At 39.2% G+C, this 20,853-nt stretch overlaps 1 protein-coding gene across 5 annotated transcripts in view; it reads left to right on the top strand.

Annotated features, from left to right (window-relative positions):
• The window catches only part of PAK1 (p21 (RAC1) activated kinase 1), a 188,600-nt gene that overhangs the window by 123,787 nt on the left and 43,960 nt on the right, over positions 1 to 20,853 (top strand). For 3 of the 5 annotated variants that reach the window (XM_076002330.1, XM_076002331.1, XM_076002329.1), the window contains exons 12-14: positions 4,661 to 4,760; positions 5,835 to 6,031; positions 8,909 to 9,046. In XM_076002330.1, coding sequence (XP_075858445.1) covers positions 4,661 to 4,760; positions 5,835 to 6,031; positions 8,909 to 9,046 — 435 coding nt within the window. The other 2 variants (XM_012744989.2, XM_076002332.1) reach the window with 2 other exon arrangements.

Raw genomic sequence — 20,853 nt, 5'->3', positions numbered from 1 at the left:
ATTCCCATATTATACCCATTTTTATAATTTCTATCACCATGATTTGTTCTTTAGAGATAACTTTGTTCTACTCATTGTAGAAAATTAGAAAGTACCGGAAATTACATATTTTAAAAGTCACTCATTTCAATCTTTAAAGATAACTGCTTATGAGCACATTATCATATTTTCCTTTATCTCTTTTATATGGGCATATATTTTAGTCATATTTTCATTCTGCTTTCCTGCTTTATGTGCTATGAAGGAAATAAAGCATGACCAGAGGTAGTAACAGAGGAAGATAGGGTAGTCAGAGAAGATTTTGCCATAGGTTTGAGTAAACTGCTGAATATTATTAAAAAAAAAAAAAAAGCAAGCCAGTAAAAATCTAGGGTAAAATACTTCCATGCAAAAGAAATTATCAAACAAAGCTCAAATAGGTATTCTCCCTTCTCCTCATTGTTGTTAAATGTCACTCTAGAACCTATAATATGCTGATGTAAGAGAAAAGAAAAGCCCTCCAGAAGGCCTGGAATAGCCACGTTTTCACATTTCCATTAGAACAAGATGAAGGCAATATTCAGAGATGTTGAGGATATTGGGTATTTTGCTGATGAGTGACTAGAACTTTCTGATGGCGCAATAATAGAAAAGTTAGGAAATTAGGGAAAGAGTAGAAGATTAGATGAAGTTCAAAATTTTGTGAGATGAGTAATAACAATGTGGCTAGGATTTGATAGTGTAAGATCAGGACACATACTGATGAAATTATGTAGCTGTATATTTAATCAATGTTAACAAAAATAAAATAACATGAAATGAATATTGCCTTAGAAAATAATGTCATCTTTGCATTAACAACTTTGGGATCTAGTACGCACACAAGTAGGTTAATGGAAATAATTCCTGGCTGGGATTTTTAAGGGTTCTGATTTTTTTTCTTTTCTCTATTACTAATGCAATGTTTCTCAACCTTTTTTTCATTATCTCCCCTCTAAGGAGCCTTTCTAGACATCTTTTCCTAGTCACACTCCCCCTATAAAATTTTAATACCACAGATATATTGTATATCTGTTTACCTACTGTGGACCTTTGGAGGGCCACAAACCGTTATAATACCTAACATTTTCTTCACCCCAACCCTCTCTCCCTTAGGAAACAACTTTTACTGGTTGAGAATATGTGCATATGTGTACTTGGGGAAATCATTTTGCCTCGAATTATCTATCCGTAAAATGGACATTGCAACATTCACATTGTATATGCCTTAGGGGTGCTCTATGGCTCAAAAAGCACTTGCAAAAAACCTTAAATGTTGCATTAAATAGGTGATGTCACTATTCTTAAGTTCTAATAGAGATCATTTTCTCTTTTTTTAATAGCTTTATTGAGATGTAATTCACATAACATAATAATTCACCCATTTAAAGTATATCTTCTATATCTGTAGTTTGAGTGTACTGAATATTTCATGTATTTATTTGTTTTGTTTTTTGTTTTTTTATCTTTTTTTTTGAGACAGGGTCTCACTCTGTTGCCCAGGCTGGAGTGCAATGGTACAGTCCCAGCTCACTGCAACTTTAAACTCCTGGGCTCAAGCAATCCTCCTTTTTCAGCTTCCCAAGTAGCTGGGACTACAGACTCACACCACCATGCCTGGCAAATTTTTCAATTTTTATAGAGGCAGGGTCTTGCTATATTGCTCAGGCTGGTCTTGAACTCTTGACCTCAAGTGGTACTCCCTCCTCAGTCTCACAAAGTGCTAGGATTATAGGCATGAGCCACCATGCCTGGCCTTGGACATTTTATATAAATGGAATCACATAACATGTGCTTTTTTGTGTCTGGCTTCTTTCACTTGGCATAATGTTTTGATGTTTCTTCCATGTTGTAGCATGTATTAGTACTTCATTTGTTTTAATTGCCAAGAAATATTTTATTTTATTTATCTATTCATTAGTTGATGGACATTTGAGTTGTTTCCATTTTTGGCTGTTATAAAAAATTCTGCTATGAATATTCATATTCAGTTTTCATGTGGATATATGTTGTTATTCTCTAGGGTGTATACCTACAAGTAAAACTGGTGAATATATAGCAACTTTATACTTAACATTTTGAGTAGCTGCCAAACTGTTTTCTAAAGTACCATCTTACATTCCTGTCAGTAGTGTATGAGGATTCTAATTTCTTGAGATCATTCTTTATGTTCATAATTTTTTGATATCCAGGGACCTGGGTTTCTAGCCTTATAAGAAGAGCAGCTCTTACATTTTCAGGGAAAAGTTAATTCTGGATACTGGTTTATTCTTAATTTAGCCATTGGTATGTTCTTAGAAATTAAAGTATTAAGTTAGGATAACTTAAATAGTATTTTCCTATTGGTTTATATCTTCAGTGTGTTTTCATTGGTAGAAGCTTCTAAAAATTTAGCTTTTGGTTAATGAACTTACTATTGATTTAGTACAAAAGCCAAGATTATCTCATCTGGTCCTCACATTTTACAGATGAGAAAACAATACACCAGAAAGGGTAAGTGATTTGTCCAGAATGATGTAGTCAGATAGTGGCAGAACCAGGCATTTTAATTGTACCATTCCATTTCTTTGTTACTAATTCTACCTGTTAAGTATTTGTGTTTTCTAAAGTTCTTCTCTTTCTCCTATATCTTTTGCTAGTTTCAATCATTCATATAACTTTAAAAAAAACAGCTCTTTATCTCTATATGAAACTTAAGATTCATAAGTTCAGTTGCCTACTGGACATTTGTCTTCAGATGTTCCATAGGTATATCAAATTCAGTATATCTAAAATAGTACAAAATATCCCCTCACCAAAGTAAGATTATCCTGCTAACTCACTGCTTCTAATATCACTTCCATATGTCTGCTTTCTCAAACATGACTGTTATTTGTTTTCCTCCAGTTCTATCATTCTAAGTCTTCTCCATTCTTCTTCAGTAATTCTTTCTGGGCCTTAGGTTCTTTATCAAGGATCTAATCTTTAAAAAAACAAACAAAACCAAAATACATTGGAGGAACTCCTTTACTGAAAAAAACTGTTGTATGGTAAAAGGCAGTATAAAAAATGTTAGAAGAATGTTTAGGTAGGAGATGGAAGTTCTAGACCTGGCTCTGCCACTGATTTGGGGCAAGTCCTTTTTTTTTTTTTTTAATAGAGAATTTAATATAGGAATTGGTCAAAAAGAATTATAAAAGTTACACAGAGGTAATCATTGCAGGTAGCAGCTACTAGAGCTAGGAAATGAAGGAAGAAAAGAAGAGGTTGGAGTAATCAGAACCTAGAAGCTTGGAGGAAGGCCTTGAAAAGCTCACTTCAGGCCTCTGAGAGAGGGTTATGCCTGGTTGTTGCTGGTCCTCTGGAACTCAAAGAAGGGAACCCATGGTATTGGGGCTAAAAACTTATGAGGGGAAGCACCACTGGCTATTTTAAGAGCTCAGGGGACTGGGCCTATGGAGCTATGACTCAGACATCTGAGGAAAGCACTGCCTGGCTGCTGCTGGTACTTCTGAGGAGTGCAATAAGGCTGATTCTGTGATTGTTGGAAAAAAGATGGAGACTAAAACCAACCTTCTAGCTAAAGGAGCTGCTCCTTCCAGCATAAAGGGCTGCTGTTGCTAAGGGAATGGAGCAAGTCCCTTCTTCCTCTTGCCTTCATTTCCGTCTAGTTCTCTCTGTTGATGGAACCTAACAGGAACCTAGCTGAATGAAGGAGACAGTTTGCTGAGCCCCAGTATCATGGAGTTGAGTATAAAAGGGTGACTGTGTGAACCTTAGAGACAGTAACCAGCACACATGTGCTTATGTTTCTCTAGTGTGATTCTTAGAAGCAAAACCACTAAGATCTGTACATTTCAAATTTTAGTAGAGACTGCCACATTACTCTTTCCTAAAAACAGCACGTAACACTCTCTCTCTTTTTTTTTTTTTTTTGAGACAGAGTCTCACTTTGTTGCCCAGGCTAGAGTGAGTGCTGTGGCATCAGCCTAGCTCACAGCAACCTCAAATCCTGGGCTCAAGCAATCCTTCTGCCTCAGCCTCCTGAGTAGCTGGGACTACAGGCATGCACCACCATGCCCGGCTAATTTTTTCTATATATATTAGTTGTCCAATTAATTTCCTTCTATTTATAGTAGAGATGGGGTCTCGTTCTTGCTCAGGCTAGTTTTGAACTCCTGACCTTGAGCGATCCTTCCCCTCGGCTTCCCAGAGTGCTAGGATTACAGGTATGAGCCACCGCGCCCAGCCTATGTAACACTTTTGACATGGAAAAAAATGGGGGATTTAGAGAGAATACTGGCTAGAGCAGTACACAAATTTTAACAAGATCTGAGAATACTGACAAATGCAGAATCTGATCCACTACTTCCAAAATGAGCCTTCTAACAAATGCCCAGGTGATGCTGATGATTGCATCAAGTTAAACGTCTAACATTTTCCTACCTTTCCACACCCACTACCATAACATTCTATTGCTACCCTTTGTGAAACTGCCTCTCTTATGGCCCATAAGAATTTCCTACCCCTGGGGCAAGTCCTTTTATCACTGGAGGCTTATTTCCTTTATCCTAAAATGAAGATGTTGAATTAGTTTATTTTCTATTAAGTCTTATGTATAATATGTCCTTTTTTTCTCCTTCTGCCTACACCACTTCAATAGTGTCTACAGGCTCTGGAGTTTCTGCATTCGAACCAGGTCATTCACAGAGACATCAAGAGTGACAATATTCTGTTGGGAATGGATGGCTCTGTCAAGCTAAGTAAGTAGGAGTCTTTGGAGTCATAATACTTTTCTCCTTGTGAGGCCCTGTCTCCTGTTAGATGGTAATCATGTAATAGTAACCACAACACTCACCAAAATGTCTGTTATTTCATGGAATATGTGGGCTCTTTATATTCCTCAGTATTAATTGTAGAGTATCATTTCATTTTTTCATTCATTTATACATTCAGCAAAAAACAAAAAACTTTGCTGAATGCTTACTCTGTGTTAGGTCCTGAGATAGGTACTGGGTGTACATTTTACTATCTTCAAGGAGTTCTCAATCTAGTATAAGAGACATGTAATGTATAATTAGAATGAAGAGTTTTGTGCAATTTCTTTCATTCAATTATTCATATAGCAAACTTTTATTGAATGTCTATTACATGCTGGCTCCTCTGGGGATACAAAGATTATGTAAGAAGACATAGTCCTTGCTATTCAAAGTCATTCTAATTTAAATAAATTTGTAATTGCAATATAATGTGAAAACAACTGCAGGCAGAACATTTTGTTGAATGGTGTAAATACCAGTAGTTCAGACAAACAGGCCGTGTCACAGGTGGAAAGACTGTTAGCAGCCCCTGGCCTCTGGGGCACAGGGTAGGAACTGATAAAAGCAGGGCCATGCCTAATCATAAGTGATTTGGGTATAAGTCAGGGACTCGTGCCCACATAATAAGGCAAGGACCTAATTGCTAAATTCTGGGGTATGAGAATGATTTTCAAGAACAAAGTAGAATTGGGTAAGCAATCAAGACCAAAATGGGCAGCTTGAACTTTAATGCCTAATCTTTCTGGTTTGAGGAGAGGTAGGAGGCCAGAGATGATGTTTCTTATATTCTTCCTGCTTCTCTTTAGGGTTGAATAGGGAATAGACTAGGAGTTAGACATGTAGGTGCCAGGCAAGTGACTGGCAAAGTGACTCCAAAGCAAGAGCTTTGGAGAGGCAAGGGATTGCAAAGCTGGAAGCCAGGCAGAGCTTGACACCTAGGGGTAGGCACGCAGTCAACACTTCTTGGAGTAAGTATATATCCTAAATATATATATTTTTTTAATTTTCCTTTTCTAGCTGATTTTGGATTCTGTGCACAGATAACACCAGAGCAGAGCAAACGGAGCACCATGGTAGGAACCCCATACTGGATGGCACCAGAGGTTGTGACACGAAAGGCCTATGGGCCCAAGGTTGACATCTGGTCCCTGGGCATCATGGCCATTGAAATGATTGAAGGGGAACCTCCATACCTCAATGAAAACCCTCTGAGAGTGAGTGTTACCAGTCCTATTTCAAGTTATTTGGGCTGTTGTCTCTAGTCCCAGGAAATGGGACTCAGGTTGTTCTCTGTGACTTTCAACCTGGATATCTCTTTTCTGGCTATCCTAGTCACTGTTGAACTTAAAGTATAAATGCTTAAATAAAATGGGTGTTAGAAATCCTTCATTCATTTATTTACCAATTATTAGAGTTCCCATGATGTACAAGAAAATGTTCTAATGATAATAAAACAAATTAATATGTAATAACAGATGGTAAGTGCTATGAAAAATAAAAGCCAAGTAAGGAGTTAAGAGAATAATGGAGGAAGAAGTGTGCTATTTTATTTAGAGTAAATAAAACTCTTATAAGTTATTCCAACAGAAATGTGAAGGAAGTAAAAGGAGTAAGCCATGAATTTAATCTCAGCCAAGAGTTTTTGATGTACCAAGGGTATTGATTTGAGAACATGCTTGTCATATCCTGGAGAAAACCAAGGAGGCCAATGTCCCTGAAGTGAGTGAGAAAGGTAGAGAGTAGTAGACAAAGTCAGAGAGAACTAGCAGAGGACCAGCAGGTAATACTTTGTAGGCCCTTGTGAGAAGCTGGCTTTTATTCTGCAGAGTTGGGAAGTCCTTAGAGAATTTTGAGCTGAGGAATAATATGATCTCTGTTTTAAATGGATCATTTTGGCTGCTTTTATGGGAAATAGTCTGTGAGAGACTGTTGTAGTAGTTCAGATAAGAGCAGTGTCTTAGACTGTATTGGTAAGAATGGAAGAGAGTAGTGACTGGACTCAGGACATGTCTTGAAGGAGTAGCTGACAAGATGAAGAAATAGGTGTCAACAATGACTAAAAGGTTTCAGGCCTGAATTGCTGAAAAAATTCAGTTGCCATTTATTAAAATGGTGAAGAACATGATTAAGTGGGACAATAAAGATTTCATTTTGAATGTGTTAATTTGAAATGTTTATTAGATATCCAGATGGAGCTGTTAAGTAGAGCCAGGCACATGAGCCAGGAGTTCAAGGGTGAAAGGTCAGGACTATAAATATATATATATATTGGTAGATAGAATATAGTTGGTATGTAAAATCAAAAGTAAATGAGATCACTCACCTAGGGAGTGAGTGTAGTTAAAAAAAAGATTTGAGTACTGAGCTCTGGGTTACTCTGCTGTTTACAGGTTGGAGGAACCCAGCAAATTAGACCAAGTAGTGGCCCTCCTAGTCTGAGAACTGAGAGAAATGTTTCATGGAGGCCAAGAGAACAGTGCTTCAAGAAGGAGGATGGATTTCTATGTCAAATATGATAGGTTGAGTAAGATGAGACTGACAAATGAACATTGGATTTGCAATGTGGAGGTCATTAAGGACCTTGACAATAGTCATCAGTAGAGTGATGAGGATGAAAGCCTAATTAGAGTAAATTCATGAGAGTAAGAAAAGTGGAAATTGAGATGGCATGTATAAACAGTTTTTTCTCTCTTAAAGGAATTCTGCTGTGAAGGATAATAAAAATGGAGCAATATCTTGACATGAAGTCAAGGGAGGGTTTTAAAAAAAGTTTGTATGCTAATGGAATGATCTAGTGGAGAGTAGGAAAATTGTCATGTAGAAGAGGGAAGTAACAACTGTAGGAATGATGTCCTTAAGTAGTTGAGAGGGGTGTGTCAAATACTGGAATAAAGAACATTAAATTAGAGCATGGACAATTTATCCATTTTAACAGAAGAGGGAAAGCTGAATATATTAGCATAGATGCAAGTAGGTTGGTAATTTTGGTTGCGGGCAAATGTGAAGGTTACTCTGGTTGTACTGGTTTTCTTATTTACTCCAACCTCCCATCTAGTGCAGGAATTCCCTGTGCACTATTGCTGGTAGGTGGTCATCTACCCTTAAGTACATACTCATGTGACCCTTGGATATCTCTGGTTATTGGAAAATGTTCCACTGTACCAATCTGAAACTACCTTCTGTAGTTTCTACCCTTTGGTCCCCATCTTTGTCCTCTGACTCCATATAACACAGTCTTCTGTGTTTTAGAATGGCCATGCAGAGATTTGACAGTGATGGTTAGTGGGATGTGATAGAAATAAGACTGGGATTAGAATCAGAGGACATGTGCTTATAAGAACAGCATGGTTCTAGGCATATCTCTTTATATTTCTGGACATTATCAGTGAAATGGGGATGATAATTCTTGCCCTATTACCCAGAGTTATTGTGGTCATTAAATTAGACAGTACTAAGTAAGTACTTTGTGAATTGAAAGTGCTGAGTGCTTGTAAAGATTTAGTGTTTCTATGTTTTTCTTTACCTTTCCCAGGAGATGCTTCATGTTAAGGGATTAGGGAAGCAACAGTGAAACAGTTTGCTGCTTAATTAAACACTTATCTTTTTATATTCCTCTCCTGCATGTTCCTCTCCTACTGGAAGAGATCACTTCTTAGATGACTGAGGTGAAGGCACCAGGAATAATTTCTTTCAGCAGCTGGGTGGAGGTTTAACTCATCAGGCTAAATGAATAATAAACTCTTTAGATTTATAATCAAGAATAATAATAAACTCGTAGGTCTGTAATACCCTTCATAAGTTTACAGAGTACTTTCCAAATACATTCTTATTTTATTTTTACATGTGCAGGTGAGATAGGCATTATTATCATCCCTATTTTACAGACGAGGAAGTTGGAAGTTCAGTAGCTTGCATTTAACATTTTAATGTTAAATCTAATCCTTAGGTCATATTCTTTCCAGTATACATACACAGCTACCTCTTTGCATCCTACAGTACAAAGTAGCTGACCTTATTTCTAGAGAGTGTGACTGGGGACCAGGAGAGAACCTTAGTAGGAGCTTATTGTGTTTCCCCATTTATATTGCCAGGCCTTGTACCTCATTGCCACTAATGGGACCCCAGAGCTTCAGAATCCAGAGAAGCTGTCAGCTATCTTCCGGGACTTCCTGAACCGCTGTCTTGAGATGGATGTGGAGAAGAGAGGTTCAGCTAAAGAGCTGCTGCAGGTAACTATCCCTATGCAGGGAAGCACCTAATCTGAGGAATTAATAAACCATGCTTTTTTCACTTCATTTTTGTCTGTTAGGTACTGGTACATAAAGAACTAAGCCTTTCTCCTATCACTTCCACACTCACTCTATATTCCTAGTTTCCTAACTTTCATCCATCCCTCGGCCTTTGCTAATATTATTCCCTTAGCCTTTTGCTCAGGCTATTAAAGCTCTACACATTCTGCTAGAGTCAGCTTAAAATCTTTCTAAACATCTATTAAACTTTGCCTGTATCTTTCTTTAGCACTTCCTTTGTTCTACCTGAAATAGTCTGGCAGAGTTTGTTTGAGTCTTGGTGAGAAGCAGTTCTCTGATGCATAAATCTTATATAATACAAGTTATATTTTACTAGGATTAGCTCAAAGGATACATTTTTAGCAAAGAAACATAAGTTAGAGGGTAGTTGGTGAGTGCAGCTTTTGGAGTCTTTACAGTTTCTTCATTGGAAATCCTTTCAGATGGTGGCAGTGTTATTCTACTTGTTGGGAGTAAGATTCTGCCAGGTTGTAGGGAAACCTGGAGTTAATGGTATACCAAGACTTGTATACTCCCGCCTGCCTAATCCTGAAATTACAGTGTAATTATTTTATGTTTGCAAAAACTACCTTTAGCAGGCTACCATGACAGAGCAGGGTGGGGTGGGACCTAGCACACTGCCCTGTGTTAATGTTAGTTATGAACATCTCTGTCTTTCCTACTGAGTTATAACATTTATTGATTGATTGATTGCAGAGTCTCACTCTGTTGCGGGCTAGAGTGCTGTGGTGTCAGCTTTTCTCACAGCATCCTCAAACTCCTGGGCTGAAGCAATCCTCCTGCCTCAGCGTCCTGAGTAGCTGAGACTACAGGCATGAGCTACCATGCCCGGCTAATTTTTTCTATATATTTTTAGTTGGCCAATTAATTTGTTTCTATTTTTAGTAGAGACAGGGTCTCGCTCTTGCTCAGGCTGGTTTTGAACTCCTGACCTTGAGTCATCCTCCCACCTTGGCCTCCCAGAGTGCTAGGATTACAGGCGTGAGCCACTGCGCCCGGCCTATAACCTTTATTTTATTAATGTCTGCATCTTCTGTTGTACCTAGGACCTGACTTAGAATAGGTATTCAGAAGATATTTATTGAATTGAATGGAATTACTTGAAATATTTACCTACATTGCAATGTCACACTCTGGAACATATTTAGAATCTCTTTCTAATTGAGGTTGCTGATTATAGAGAACTGACCTACTATCTGGATTCTGCCAAATGTAACCCATTACTCTCTAGTATCCTTTGGGACTAAAAATCCCCTTTTAACAGGCAGTATAATGTAGCATCCCTTTTGCTTTTCATATAAGTTGTGCTCTGGAAACCCTAGGCATTGGGAAATGTATAAATTCTATGCTAAGCCTGTGATTAGTGAAGATAATCATTCTTAATTAGGTACCAAATTGTAGTTATTGAAAGGTTAGTGCCCTCTAGAGTTTTCTTTCTGATATAGTAAGATAATTAATAATAAATACATTATATTGAATCTTTACCACATTTTAGGCATTAAACATTTTATATATATTTTTTCAATCTATGTTTTACAACAACCCTGTGAGTTATAGTTTCTGTTCTTCTCATTTTTACAGGTGAGGAAACTGAGGCTTCAAGTGTTTAATAACTTTTCCATGATAGCTGATAAGTGGTAGATCCAGGATTTCAACCTATGTCTGTTTGGCTCTCAAGTGTGTATGCTCTTGGCTTTTGCTCTTATAGGCTCAAAGACTATCAGAACTGGAAGGTACCTAGGGCTCATCTAGTCTAGTTGCTCATTATACAGAGAAGGAAACTGAGCCTCGCAGTTGGGTGTTGGATCATGCTGCTTTTTCAACTCACAGAGTTGTGGAAACATGATCTGAGAAAATTAGTTCTTTAATTTATTGGTGTACATTGGTAAATATTCAAAACCATGACTTTCAGAATCTCAAACAGTGAAGGTCTCACATCTATTTCTCCTATGAGAACACATTTATGGGCAGAAATATATAGGATGATTTGTTACACTTCATATCTTCATGCGTTAGCCAGGATCTTTTATTCCTTTTATAGTTATAGTAAGTTCTTGTTTTCAGTACCTCTTTATACCCTATCTCTGTCCCAACAGTTGAAGCAACCTTCCCCAAAGAATATTCTTGTATGTGAATCTGTGTATGTATGTGTGCATGTGTGTGTGTACACATGTACAATATGATTAATCAAGGGAATTATAAGTACGGGAGAAGAATCAGATACTCTTATCATCTGAGTTAAATAGTGACGTTTAGACATCACATTTGGTTCTCAGTTTTCTGATAGCCAGGGCAGAAAAGGAAATGTGATGGATCCTGTATTTCTTATCCAATGCAAGAAACATCCCACATCCTTAAGACACAAAGCTTTTTCACTACTAAATGTAAAAAACAAACAAACAAAAAGCTACAACAAAACTTTTTTGAGTTACCTAAGGAATTGTTTTCCATAACAGTTTTACTGAAAGTGTAGGTGCAGTTTTCATATGGTGTTTTCTGCTAAATGATTTTCTTTAAAAGTTACCGGCCCAGAGTACAGCCCAGTGAAAGTGATTTGGGAAAGGATCAAGCTATTGAACTCCTTACTAGATTAATTAGCCTTACTGGATTCAAGGATAGAGAACAAATTCCTAGGTCAATGCTCCTAAAATGCAGTATTACAATATATAATTATACAATATGAACTCACTTGTGTCTGGCTTCTTTCACTTAACGTCTGTGGGAATCATCCTGTTATCACTGTAGCAGTTACTTATTCATTTTTATTGTTGTGTAATTTTCTACATAGTATTATACGAATATAACACTATTGATTTTTCTATTCTTTTGGACATTTGGGTTCTTTCCAGTTATTTTTTATTTTTTTATTTATTTTTTGCCTAACTCTGGTCTTTGAGTTTTTTGTTTGTTTGTTTGTTTTTGAGAGACAGAATCTCATTCCATTGTCCTGAGTAGAGTAATGTGGCATCAGCCTAGCTCACAGCAACCTCAAATTTCTGGGCTCAAGTGATCCTCCTGCCTCAGCCTCCTGAGTAGCTGGGACTACAGGCGCATACCACGATGCCCAGCTAATTTTTCTATTTTTAATGGAGATGGGGTCTTGCTCTTGCTCAGGCTGGTCTTGAACTCCTGAGCTCAAGCAGTCCTCCTGCCTCTGCCTCCGAGAGTGCTAAGATTATAGGCATGAACCACTGCGCCAGCCTCTTTCCAGTTATTAACTATTATAAATAAATCTTTTATGGACATTCTGGCATGGGTCTTTTGGTGAATATACAAACTCATTTCTCTTGTAATTATCCCATATACCTAGGATTAAAATTGCTGGGATATAGGGTAGGTGTATGTTTATCTGTAGGTATATGCTGCCAAACAGTTTTCCAAAGTGCTTTGTTATCTTTTATAGATGTCCTTCAATTTGGGGAAAATCTGAAGCTCTCCAAGCAGCACCTTGTACAAACATGGATGCTCTTATGTTTTGTAATGGTTGCTGAGGAAAAATGGTAAATAGTCATGTATCTTTTGCTATTTTTCTTCTTTCTAGCATCAGTTCCTAAAGATTGCCAAGCCCCTCTCCAGCCTCACACCACTGATTGCTGCAGCAAAGGAGGCAACCAAGAACAATCACTAAAACCATGCTCACACCAGCCTCATTGTGCCAAGCCTTCTGTGAAATAAATGCTCATTTCAGAAATTCCAACCCCTGATGCCCCTTTCTCCTTGCCTTGCTTCTCCCATTTCCTGATCAAGCACTCTGAAGACCATGATCCTGGAAAACCATGTGTCCAGCATTAAAAGAGAACTGCAACTGGATGACTAATCAGATGATGGCCATTTCTGAATAAGGAATTTCCTTCCAACTTGTGGATAAAAGGGTGGTTTATGATCACGGGTTTACATGAATGAACACTTGGACTTCTATTTCTACATAGCAAAATCACCACCACTCCCAATACCCACCCCCCACAATCAGTCTTGACTATACAAATTTACGGTTTGATAACATTATCAATTTATAATCAGTTGAGATTTCTTTAATGCCTGTTTTTCTGAGGCTGAACTGCCCAAAAACCTCATTGTACTTGAAAACTGGAACAGCTTGGGAATGCCATGGGGTTTGATAATCTGCCAGGGACATGAAGAGGCTCAGTTTCCTGGACTGTGACTTTGGTGCAGCTGATCCTGACATGGGAGAACTACCACGTTTTTCTTTGTGTGTGCTTCTAGCAGCTGTTTGGGAGGACCTTGACCCAATAGTGTTCCCCATGCTATTTCTTGTGAAATGATCTTGGCTATGTAGCAGCTTTTGATTCCCTGCATCCCCTAGGCTGCTGCCCCCATTCTGTCCTTGTTTATAACATTGAGAGGTTTCCTAGGGCACATGCTGAGTGAAAGCAGCATGAGAAGTCAGGAAAAAAAATGAAGCTACTTTTAGAGCAAGGCTGGGAATCAGCACCTTTCCAGCTATGCTTGTGTGATGTTTTAAGAACTCTTTTTCCATCTGGGATAAGGAGCTGAAAGATTAACTCAGATCTTCTGATGGCCCCAATTTTAGGGTCAAAGGAAAGAGTCTGCAAATTAGGGACTACATGTTGGTTTTGGATGGATTTGGTGGCTTGGCATGATACCCTGCCAGCTATGAGGAGACCCTGTTTTTAAGATGCATGACCAAGCTCTCTGCCAATGGAAATGCTTACACTGGGTGTTGGGGATGTTTGCTACCTCCTGCTATCTTTGTGGTTTTGGTCCTCCCACTGTGGTAGGACCCCTGGCCAGCATTGTGGCTTGTCATGTCAGCCCCATTGACTACCTTGTCATGCTCTGAGGTACCACTGCCTCTGTAGCACAAATTTCTATTTCCTTCAATAAAAGGAGATAAAAGTATTCTACCTGGATTATGCCTGCCTTTCTTCCCTTCCTTATTTCCTTCTATTCTTTTCTAATCTTTTATATAAAATAATGAATAATGATTCTTCCTGAACCATTTGAGAGTAAGTTGCAAAAAGGATGCCTCTTTACCACTATATACTTCAAGGTGTAGTCTCTCTTCTTAACACTCTTATTTTAAATATAGATGAAGAGAAATGGACCAAAAACATTTGTACTATTTAAAGAATAATTATAAACACACATGTATCCACCAAATCAAAAAATGGAACACTGCTGCATTCCCTTTCTTATTACAGCTTCTACCCCAAGAAGTAACCACTCTTTTGACTTTTCTTGAAATCATTTTCTTGCTTTTCTCTATACTTTTTATCACATTCATATGTATTCCAAAACAAATAGAATTTAGTTCTGCCAGTTTTTGAACTTTAAATAAATATACCATAACAGATACGTTATTTTGAACCTGTTAATTCCTCTCAAGATTATGTTTTTCAGATGTATGTATATAGTTGTGTGTGGCTCTAGTTCATTTATTACTCCTGCTATAAGCACTTGAGAGGAAAGTTCTAACTTGTCCAAGAATAATTCCCTGAGGACTGGCCTCCCAAAGGAGTTGGCTTTCTGCAGAGTGCTGTCATAACTGGCTACAGCCAAATGCTTAAGGCATTCGAGCCAGGTAGAATTCTTAAGTGGCTAATCAGACCATGGTTCTGTCACATCATACAGCTACATCTATAAGGCTTGAGCCCTAGCACTGATCATGCCAGAGAAAGTGCTTCTCTAAGATGGCGCAGTGGAGCTGAAGGCCAGTGTTCTGTCATGTGGTATTATTATTGGATCCCAGCACCTAATCATACCAGAGAAGGAGCTGCTGCTTCCTAGGAATGCAAGTTATAATTCCCACAGCTCAACACCTGGAGTCCTCCTGGAATATGACATCTGGGTGCTACTAAATCTCTTTGTGTGCTCCAGAAGGCAGTGGGCATTGGAGTTTCCACACACTGGCTCCTATTTCTGTAACCATGTGTCACCACAAATTAGGCTCCAGAAGGCCTAGAGTGTATGTTACCTGAACAGCTGCCTTTGTCTACTTGATAATTGCAGCAGTAACTGGGTATTATGGAAACCAACCAAGGAATCAGAGAACTAAACACACCAGGGGTGAGAAAATGCCCTCTTTGAGACAGGATAGCTGGTCAGCTATTTTTAAGGACTGGGATTGTGGGGCACTGACTGGTTGCAAGAACAACACCTGCCAAGCCAAGGTCCTTAAGAGTTATATTCCTGAAAATGGAGACCTAGGGGTGGAGGATATCATCCAGGATGGTATTTCAAAGTTGTTTTGAAGACTTAGAGTCACGTAGAAGGAGACTTCCACAGCAGTGAAGGCTGAACTCCTTTGCTTAAGTTCCTGAGAATCTTCAGAGTAGATTCATTGTGAACCAGAGTCCTGAGATGGAGTTGGGGCTTAGCAATCAGCTTGTCAAGGATAGAATTCTGTGGTGGTCACTAATGACCTTGGAGGAAGGTATCTCCCAGGAATGGTCCATTGAGATTAAAGCTGGAAACACCTTCACAGACAAGCCCACAAATAATGTTTAACAAGCCATCTGGGCATTCCATGTCCCAGCTAAGTTGACACATGAAATTAACTTTCACCCTTCTTAGCCCCAATCCAGGTGAAGAAGATAACCCTGGGAGGACTCAGTGAGCTGACAGCTCTTATAATGCCATGTAGTGATGGCTTTTAGATCAAGGAGTCAGAAGTGCCCAATGTTGTTTTATTGGGGGGAAAAACACAAAGACACAGGAGTTCCTCCATGCCGTTGCTGAAAGGACAAGTAACAATTGGATGGGCTGCTTATATGTGAGATAGAGAAAATGCTAGATGGTGGTATCCCATCCAAATACCATACCCAGAAGAGTGATGAGAACCCACAGATTATACCCCCTCACTTTGAGATTGCAATGGTAAATTAGCAAGTGTGGTGAGGACTGAGGAATCGTTAGTGATTGCCCCTTTGGAATCTTAGAATAGTCTGATTAATTAGGTGTTAAGATAGAAGCACTGGCTGTTCTGTGGACTTTGCAACACAATTTAGGCTTTGTAGGGATCACTGTTTACGATTGATATATCTAGACATCCACTCAGACAGTGGAACATTTTGCATGTTTAGCACATTTCCATGCCTTTTACTGCCTGAAGATTACAGGGGCAAGAGAACTCTGAAACTCTCTACTCATAGACAATTATTGCTTGTCTAATTCTTTACGTCCTAAATACCTTTATCCTGTGTGTTAGTTTTCTATTGCCACATAAGAAATTACCACATTTGTGGCTTAAAACAACACAAATTATCTCAGTTTCTATAGGTCAGAAGTCTGGGCACAGCGTGTCTGGATTTTCTGCTCATCAGGCTGAAATCAAGGTGTTGGTTGGGGCGGTGGTTCATGTGAGGCTTGGAGTTCTGCAGGCTCACTGGTTGTTGGCAGAATTCATTTCCTTACAGTTGTAGGACTGAGGTCTTCATTTTTTTCATGCTTTCAGCAGGGACCACTCTCACCTGATGGTTTCTTGCCACATGGTGCCATAAGCAATTCACAAAATGCATGTTTGCTTTCTTCCAGGTCAGCCAAAACACATCTCTCTGACTTCTGCTTTTGAAACTAGCCAGAGAAAATGACTTTTAAAGGGCTCATGTGATTAAATCAGGTTTGCCTAGATAATCTTCCTATTTCAAGGTCAAATGATTTGGGGACTTCATTACACCTACAAAAGTCCTTCACTGCAGTACCTAGATTACCATTTGGTTCAATAACTGGGAGAAAGTATGTGTACACCAAGAGCTGGGAATGTTGGAGGCCATCTTAGAATTTTGCCCAGCACACCCTGCAAGTCTCTATCTAGACCTAGGAGTTAGGGGATGGGAAAATAACTGGAGTAGCACAACTGCATTGCAGGGACCTGAATGTAGATATTCCTTTCCTCACCTCTGCATTTTTTTTTTTCCCCTTCATTGATTCTCTTTGGCAGTTGAGAAGTCTGCACAATGCCTTGTACTGAGAATGGGTGAACACCAACCTGCAGGCACTGCTATTTCATGGCTATCTAGTGGTGGCCCATCCAACTGCGGTCACACATACATTTATCCTACATTTGATGTTATTGTATGTCTTGGCACATGGGCACTGTGCTAGCTGCCCTCACTCTTGGGTGCAAGTAAATGTAGTCCAACTATTATGGGACCATGGGGGAAGAAGATTGGTGGCTTCCTGTTTAGGTGATTGTACTAGGACAGACATTATAGATATTTCCAGAAGCCCCTCACCAGAAATAAGAGAACACCTGAAACCATAGGAGGCAAGTGGAGGGAGTACATATTATCTTATACTTGGATCCGTCTAGAAGGATTGTCATCTAGGCCATCCAAATTCTTCCAGGCATCTCTTACAGGCAATGGCTCCTTTGTTGATCTGGCATAATACTAGATCAGCCATCAGTTACTAGATGAAGCAAGGGAAAACTGATAGCATTGCAGTGTTTCCTAACATTCTACTACTCCCAGCTTCCTATCCTACTTCTTTGAATTACACTACCCACCACCTGCCTATGAAACTGGTCTAGCTCTTCCTCTTCCTCCTGGGATGACACAGGATTTCTGGTCATTGGAAAAGGCTGGGGAGCAATCCAGTAGATGTTGGTTAGTCTTTATTAAAGCCCTATAACTTTGAATGTTGGCTTTAACTCCACATAGTGGGTTACACACACACACAACTCTGGACTGGACAATATGCCCTTCCTAGGCTATTTTCCCATGTGGTCAAAGGGCCTTCACAGGTTTGCCTCCAGGGACTAAGACCTATAACCCTGAGGTGATCTCTCAATTGCTTCATGTTTTCTGGTATTATCAGGCCCCCACAGCCATGACTTCGCCTAGATATGAAGGAGAAAACTTCCCAGTTGACAGTGGGGGGAAAGGAGTAGGAGACACTACATAGTCTTATTCCTGGGGTGATTGACACTAAACACATTAATAGGAAATCTGCCAGTCATGCTAGGCTAAACAGCTAATGGAAGCAGTCTAGCCATCCAGTGAATTAGCCTGGACTCCTTAACCAGGGTGGTTTTATTTTTATTTATTATTGTTGTTATTAGCGTTATTATTATTTTAATCAGAGTGGGTTTAGACCACAGAATTGATCTTCATAATCTGTTAAAGAGCTGTCTGTGCCCTAATCAATACATCCTATTGTTTATGGATCATGATTAGTAGAAAGTAAAATAATCAGATTCTGCATATAGGAAAAGGCAGTATGGTTATCTAATGTACACCAATCAGAACTATGGTATCTTTTGTCTGAATCTGGGCTACCTCAGCCCTTGGTTCAGGGAAGGGCTTTTCCTGGCTTTCCCTATTCCAGCGATTTTCAAAGTGTGGGTCCAGGCCCAGTAACATTAGCATCACCTGGGAACTCTTTAAAATTGCAAATTCTCAGGGTCCTCCATGGATCTGCAATCTGTGTTTTAATAAGCCTTCCAGGTGATCCTGATATAACTCAAGTTTGAGAACTTCAGTCATAGTCACTGTATTAACCATTCTCCATGATTGTCTATAGGTTGAAATGATATATAGTACTAATGGGATGGAGTATGATACACAGAGGCCACATAAAGATTGGAGATGGGGAATCACAGCCGTCTAGAAATAAGGGTTAACTTGTCCAACATTCCCTGTAGGTTGGCCTCTCAGGAAGAGAGTTGTCCTTTGGGCTCCATGGAAACTGGCTACAGCCAAATACTTAAGGCAATCAATTTTACTTTTAATAGACTGCTGATCAGGCCACTTGTCTGCCATAACAAGACATGGACTTTGGCCCCTGATCTCATCAGGTGAGAGCCTATGCACTCCTAACTGATGAATGATGAAGTGGTGGAACAGGGCTAGAAGTCATGGCTCTGCCACACCATGCATCTGTTGGATCGCAGCCCTTGTCAGGCCAGCCATTGTTTGGTTTTCAGGCCTCTTCTTCAACAAAGTGAAGAAATAACCTTCCTTATTGGCAGTTAGGGGCTCGGTGGATTAGGAGGCACTGCACAGTCATATTCATGCAAGGACCAGGGTCTCTTTCATTCCTGTGTGCTGACTCCAAATGGATGGGCAACAGAGGACCTCCACCCCTACTACTGATCCTGTATTCGTTGGAACCTGTATTCGTTGGTTTCCTCTGATAAATGCTGAAGGGAAGAAAATATAATTTCATTTTTTAACCCTGATAAATTCTTAGTTGAGACACTCTCCTGAAAATAATAGTCAGATTAACAAGAGAAAACCAGCGTAAGATTATTGACAGGTGTTGGACCCATCAAGAGGCCCTAGTTCAAAAATCTCTCTGAAGGCAATGGTTTAGGAACCTTGCTTAAATAGTTAGTATTCAATCCTATAATGACGAGACAAGGGAGAAAGCAGTTCCAGTCTTTTTAAAGGGCGGGGAAATGCAGGAAGGTAGTAAAAAACTGTTCCTAGAGTCCTCTGGTGCCTGCTAGTGCCGTCTCTGGGCTGATAAGCAAGTGCTGTTTCCAGAAAGGATTTGTGTCCTGCCACCAGGCAAGTAGAGGATGAGGCAGAGTGTGCCCCTGCCTTTTCAGTGTCTTTAACAATCCTCAATATTTTAGGGAGAAATAATTTGCTTTCCTTCAATGTTATACTAGAAGGCCTGGTATGTATACTGTCTGGTCATTTGGCTTTGTTTGCTCCATGTTATTCAATTGTATGAATATGCTGACATTATTAATTCTTCAGTTGATAAATATTTGAATTATTTCTTGTTTAGGGCTGTGGCAAGCAATGCTGCTAGGAACACTATTGTTTATCTATCTTGAGGTACCGTAAGCACAAATTTGTATCTAGGTGATATGCTAGGTATGGAATTACTGGATCATAGGGCATATATATCTTCAGCTTTTAAAGATAATGCCTAATCGTTTCCCAAAGGGGTTGTTCCAGTTTACACCTGCCACTAGTGTGGGAGTGATTGTTCAACATCCTTGCTAACACCTGATACTGTTTATTTCATCGTAACCAATCTGTGTATTGTAGTATTTCATTGTGCTTTTACTCCTTTGTGAAGTGCCTTTTCAGACTTTTTACTCATAGTTGCCATTGTTTTGTCATCTTTTCTGTATTTTTAGTTGAAATTCTTTATATATTTTGGATAATTATCTGTTTTCAATTATTGTAAAAATCTGTTGCTTTTTTTAAACTTAAACATTTTATTTTGAAATAATTTGTAGATTCACATGCATTTGTAAGAAATAACATAGGAAGATCCCACCAATGGTAGTTTCTCCAGTGGTAACAGCTTTACAGTTTCCTCCAATGGTAGCAATTGCAAAACTATAGTACAATAGTATAACTAACCAGAGCATTGACGTCAATACAGTCAAGATGCAGAACATTTCCATCACCTCAAGAATCCCTGATCTTGCCCTTTCATAGCCACACCCATTTCCCTCCTGCCCCTACCCCCTCCTTATCCTATTTCCTTCCTTCTGCTTGCTTTGGCTTTACTTTGCTCTACATTTTTTTTTTTTTGAGACTGGGTCTTGCTCTATCTCCCAGGCCTAGGGTGTAGAGGCATCATCATAGCTCACTGCAATCTCAAACACCTGGGCTCAAGCCATCCTCCTATCTCACTCAGCCTCCCAAACAGCTGAGATTACAGGTGTGCACCACCATGCCCAGCTATTTTTTTCTTTTTTTTTTTTTAAGTAGAGACAGGTCTTGCTCTTGCTCAGGCTGGTCTCTGACTTCTAGCTTCAAGCAATCCTCCCGCCTTGG

The sequence above is a fragment of the Microcebus murinus genome, chromosome 4 (assembly GCF_040939455.1).
Source record: "Microcebus murinus isolate Inina chromosome 4, M.murinus_Inina_mat1.0, whole genome shotgun sequence".
Classification (NCBI taxonomy): domain Eukaryota; kingdom Metazoa; phylum Chordata; class Mammalia; order Primates; family Cheirogaleidae; genus Microcebus; species Microcebus murinus.
The sequence above is the reverse complement of the archived record's forward strand: the minus strand, read 5'-3'. Positions and strand labels throughout refer to the sequence as shown.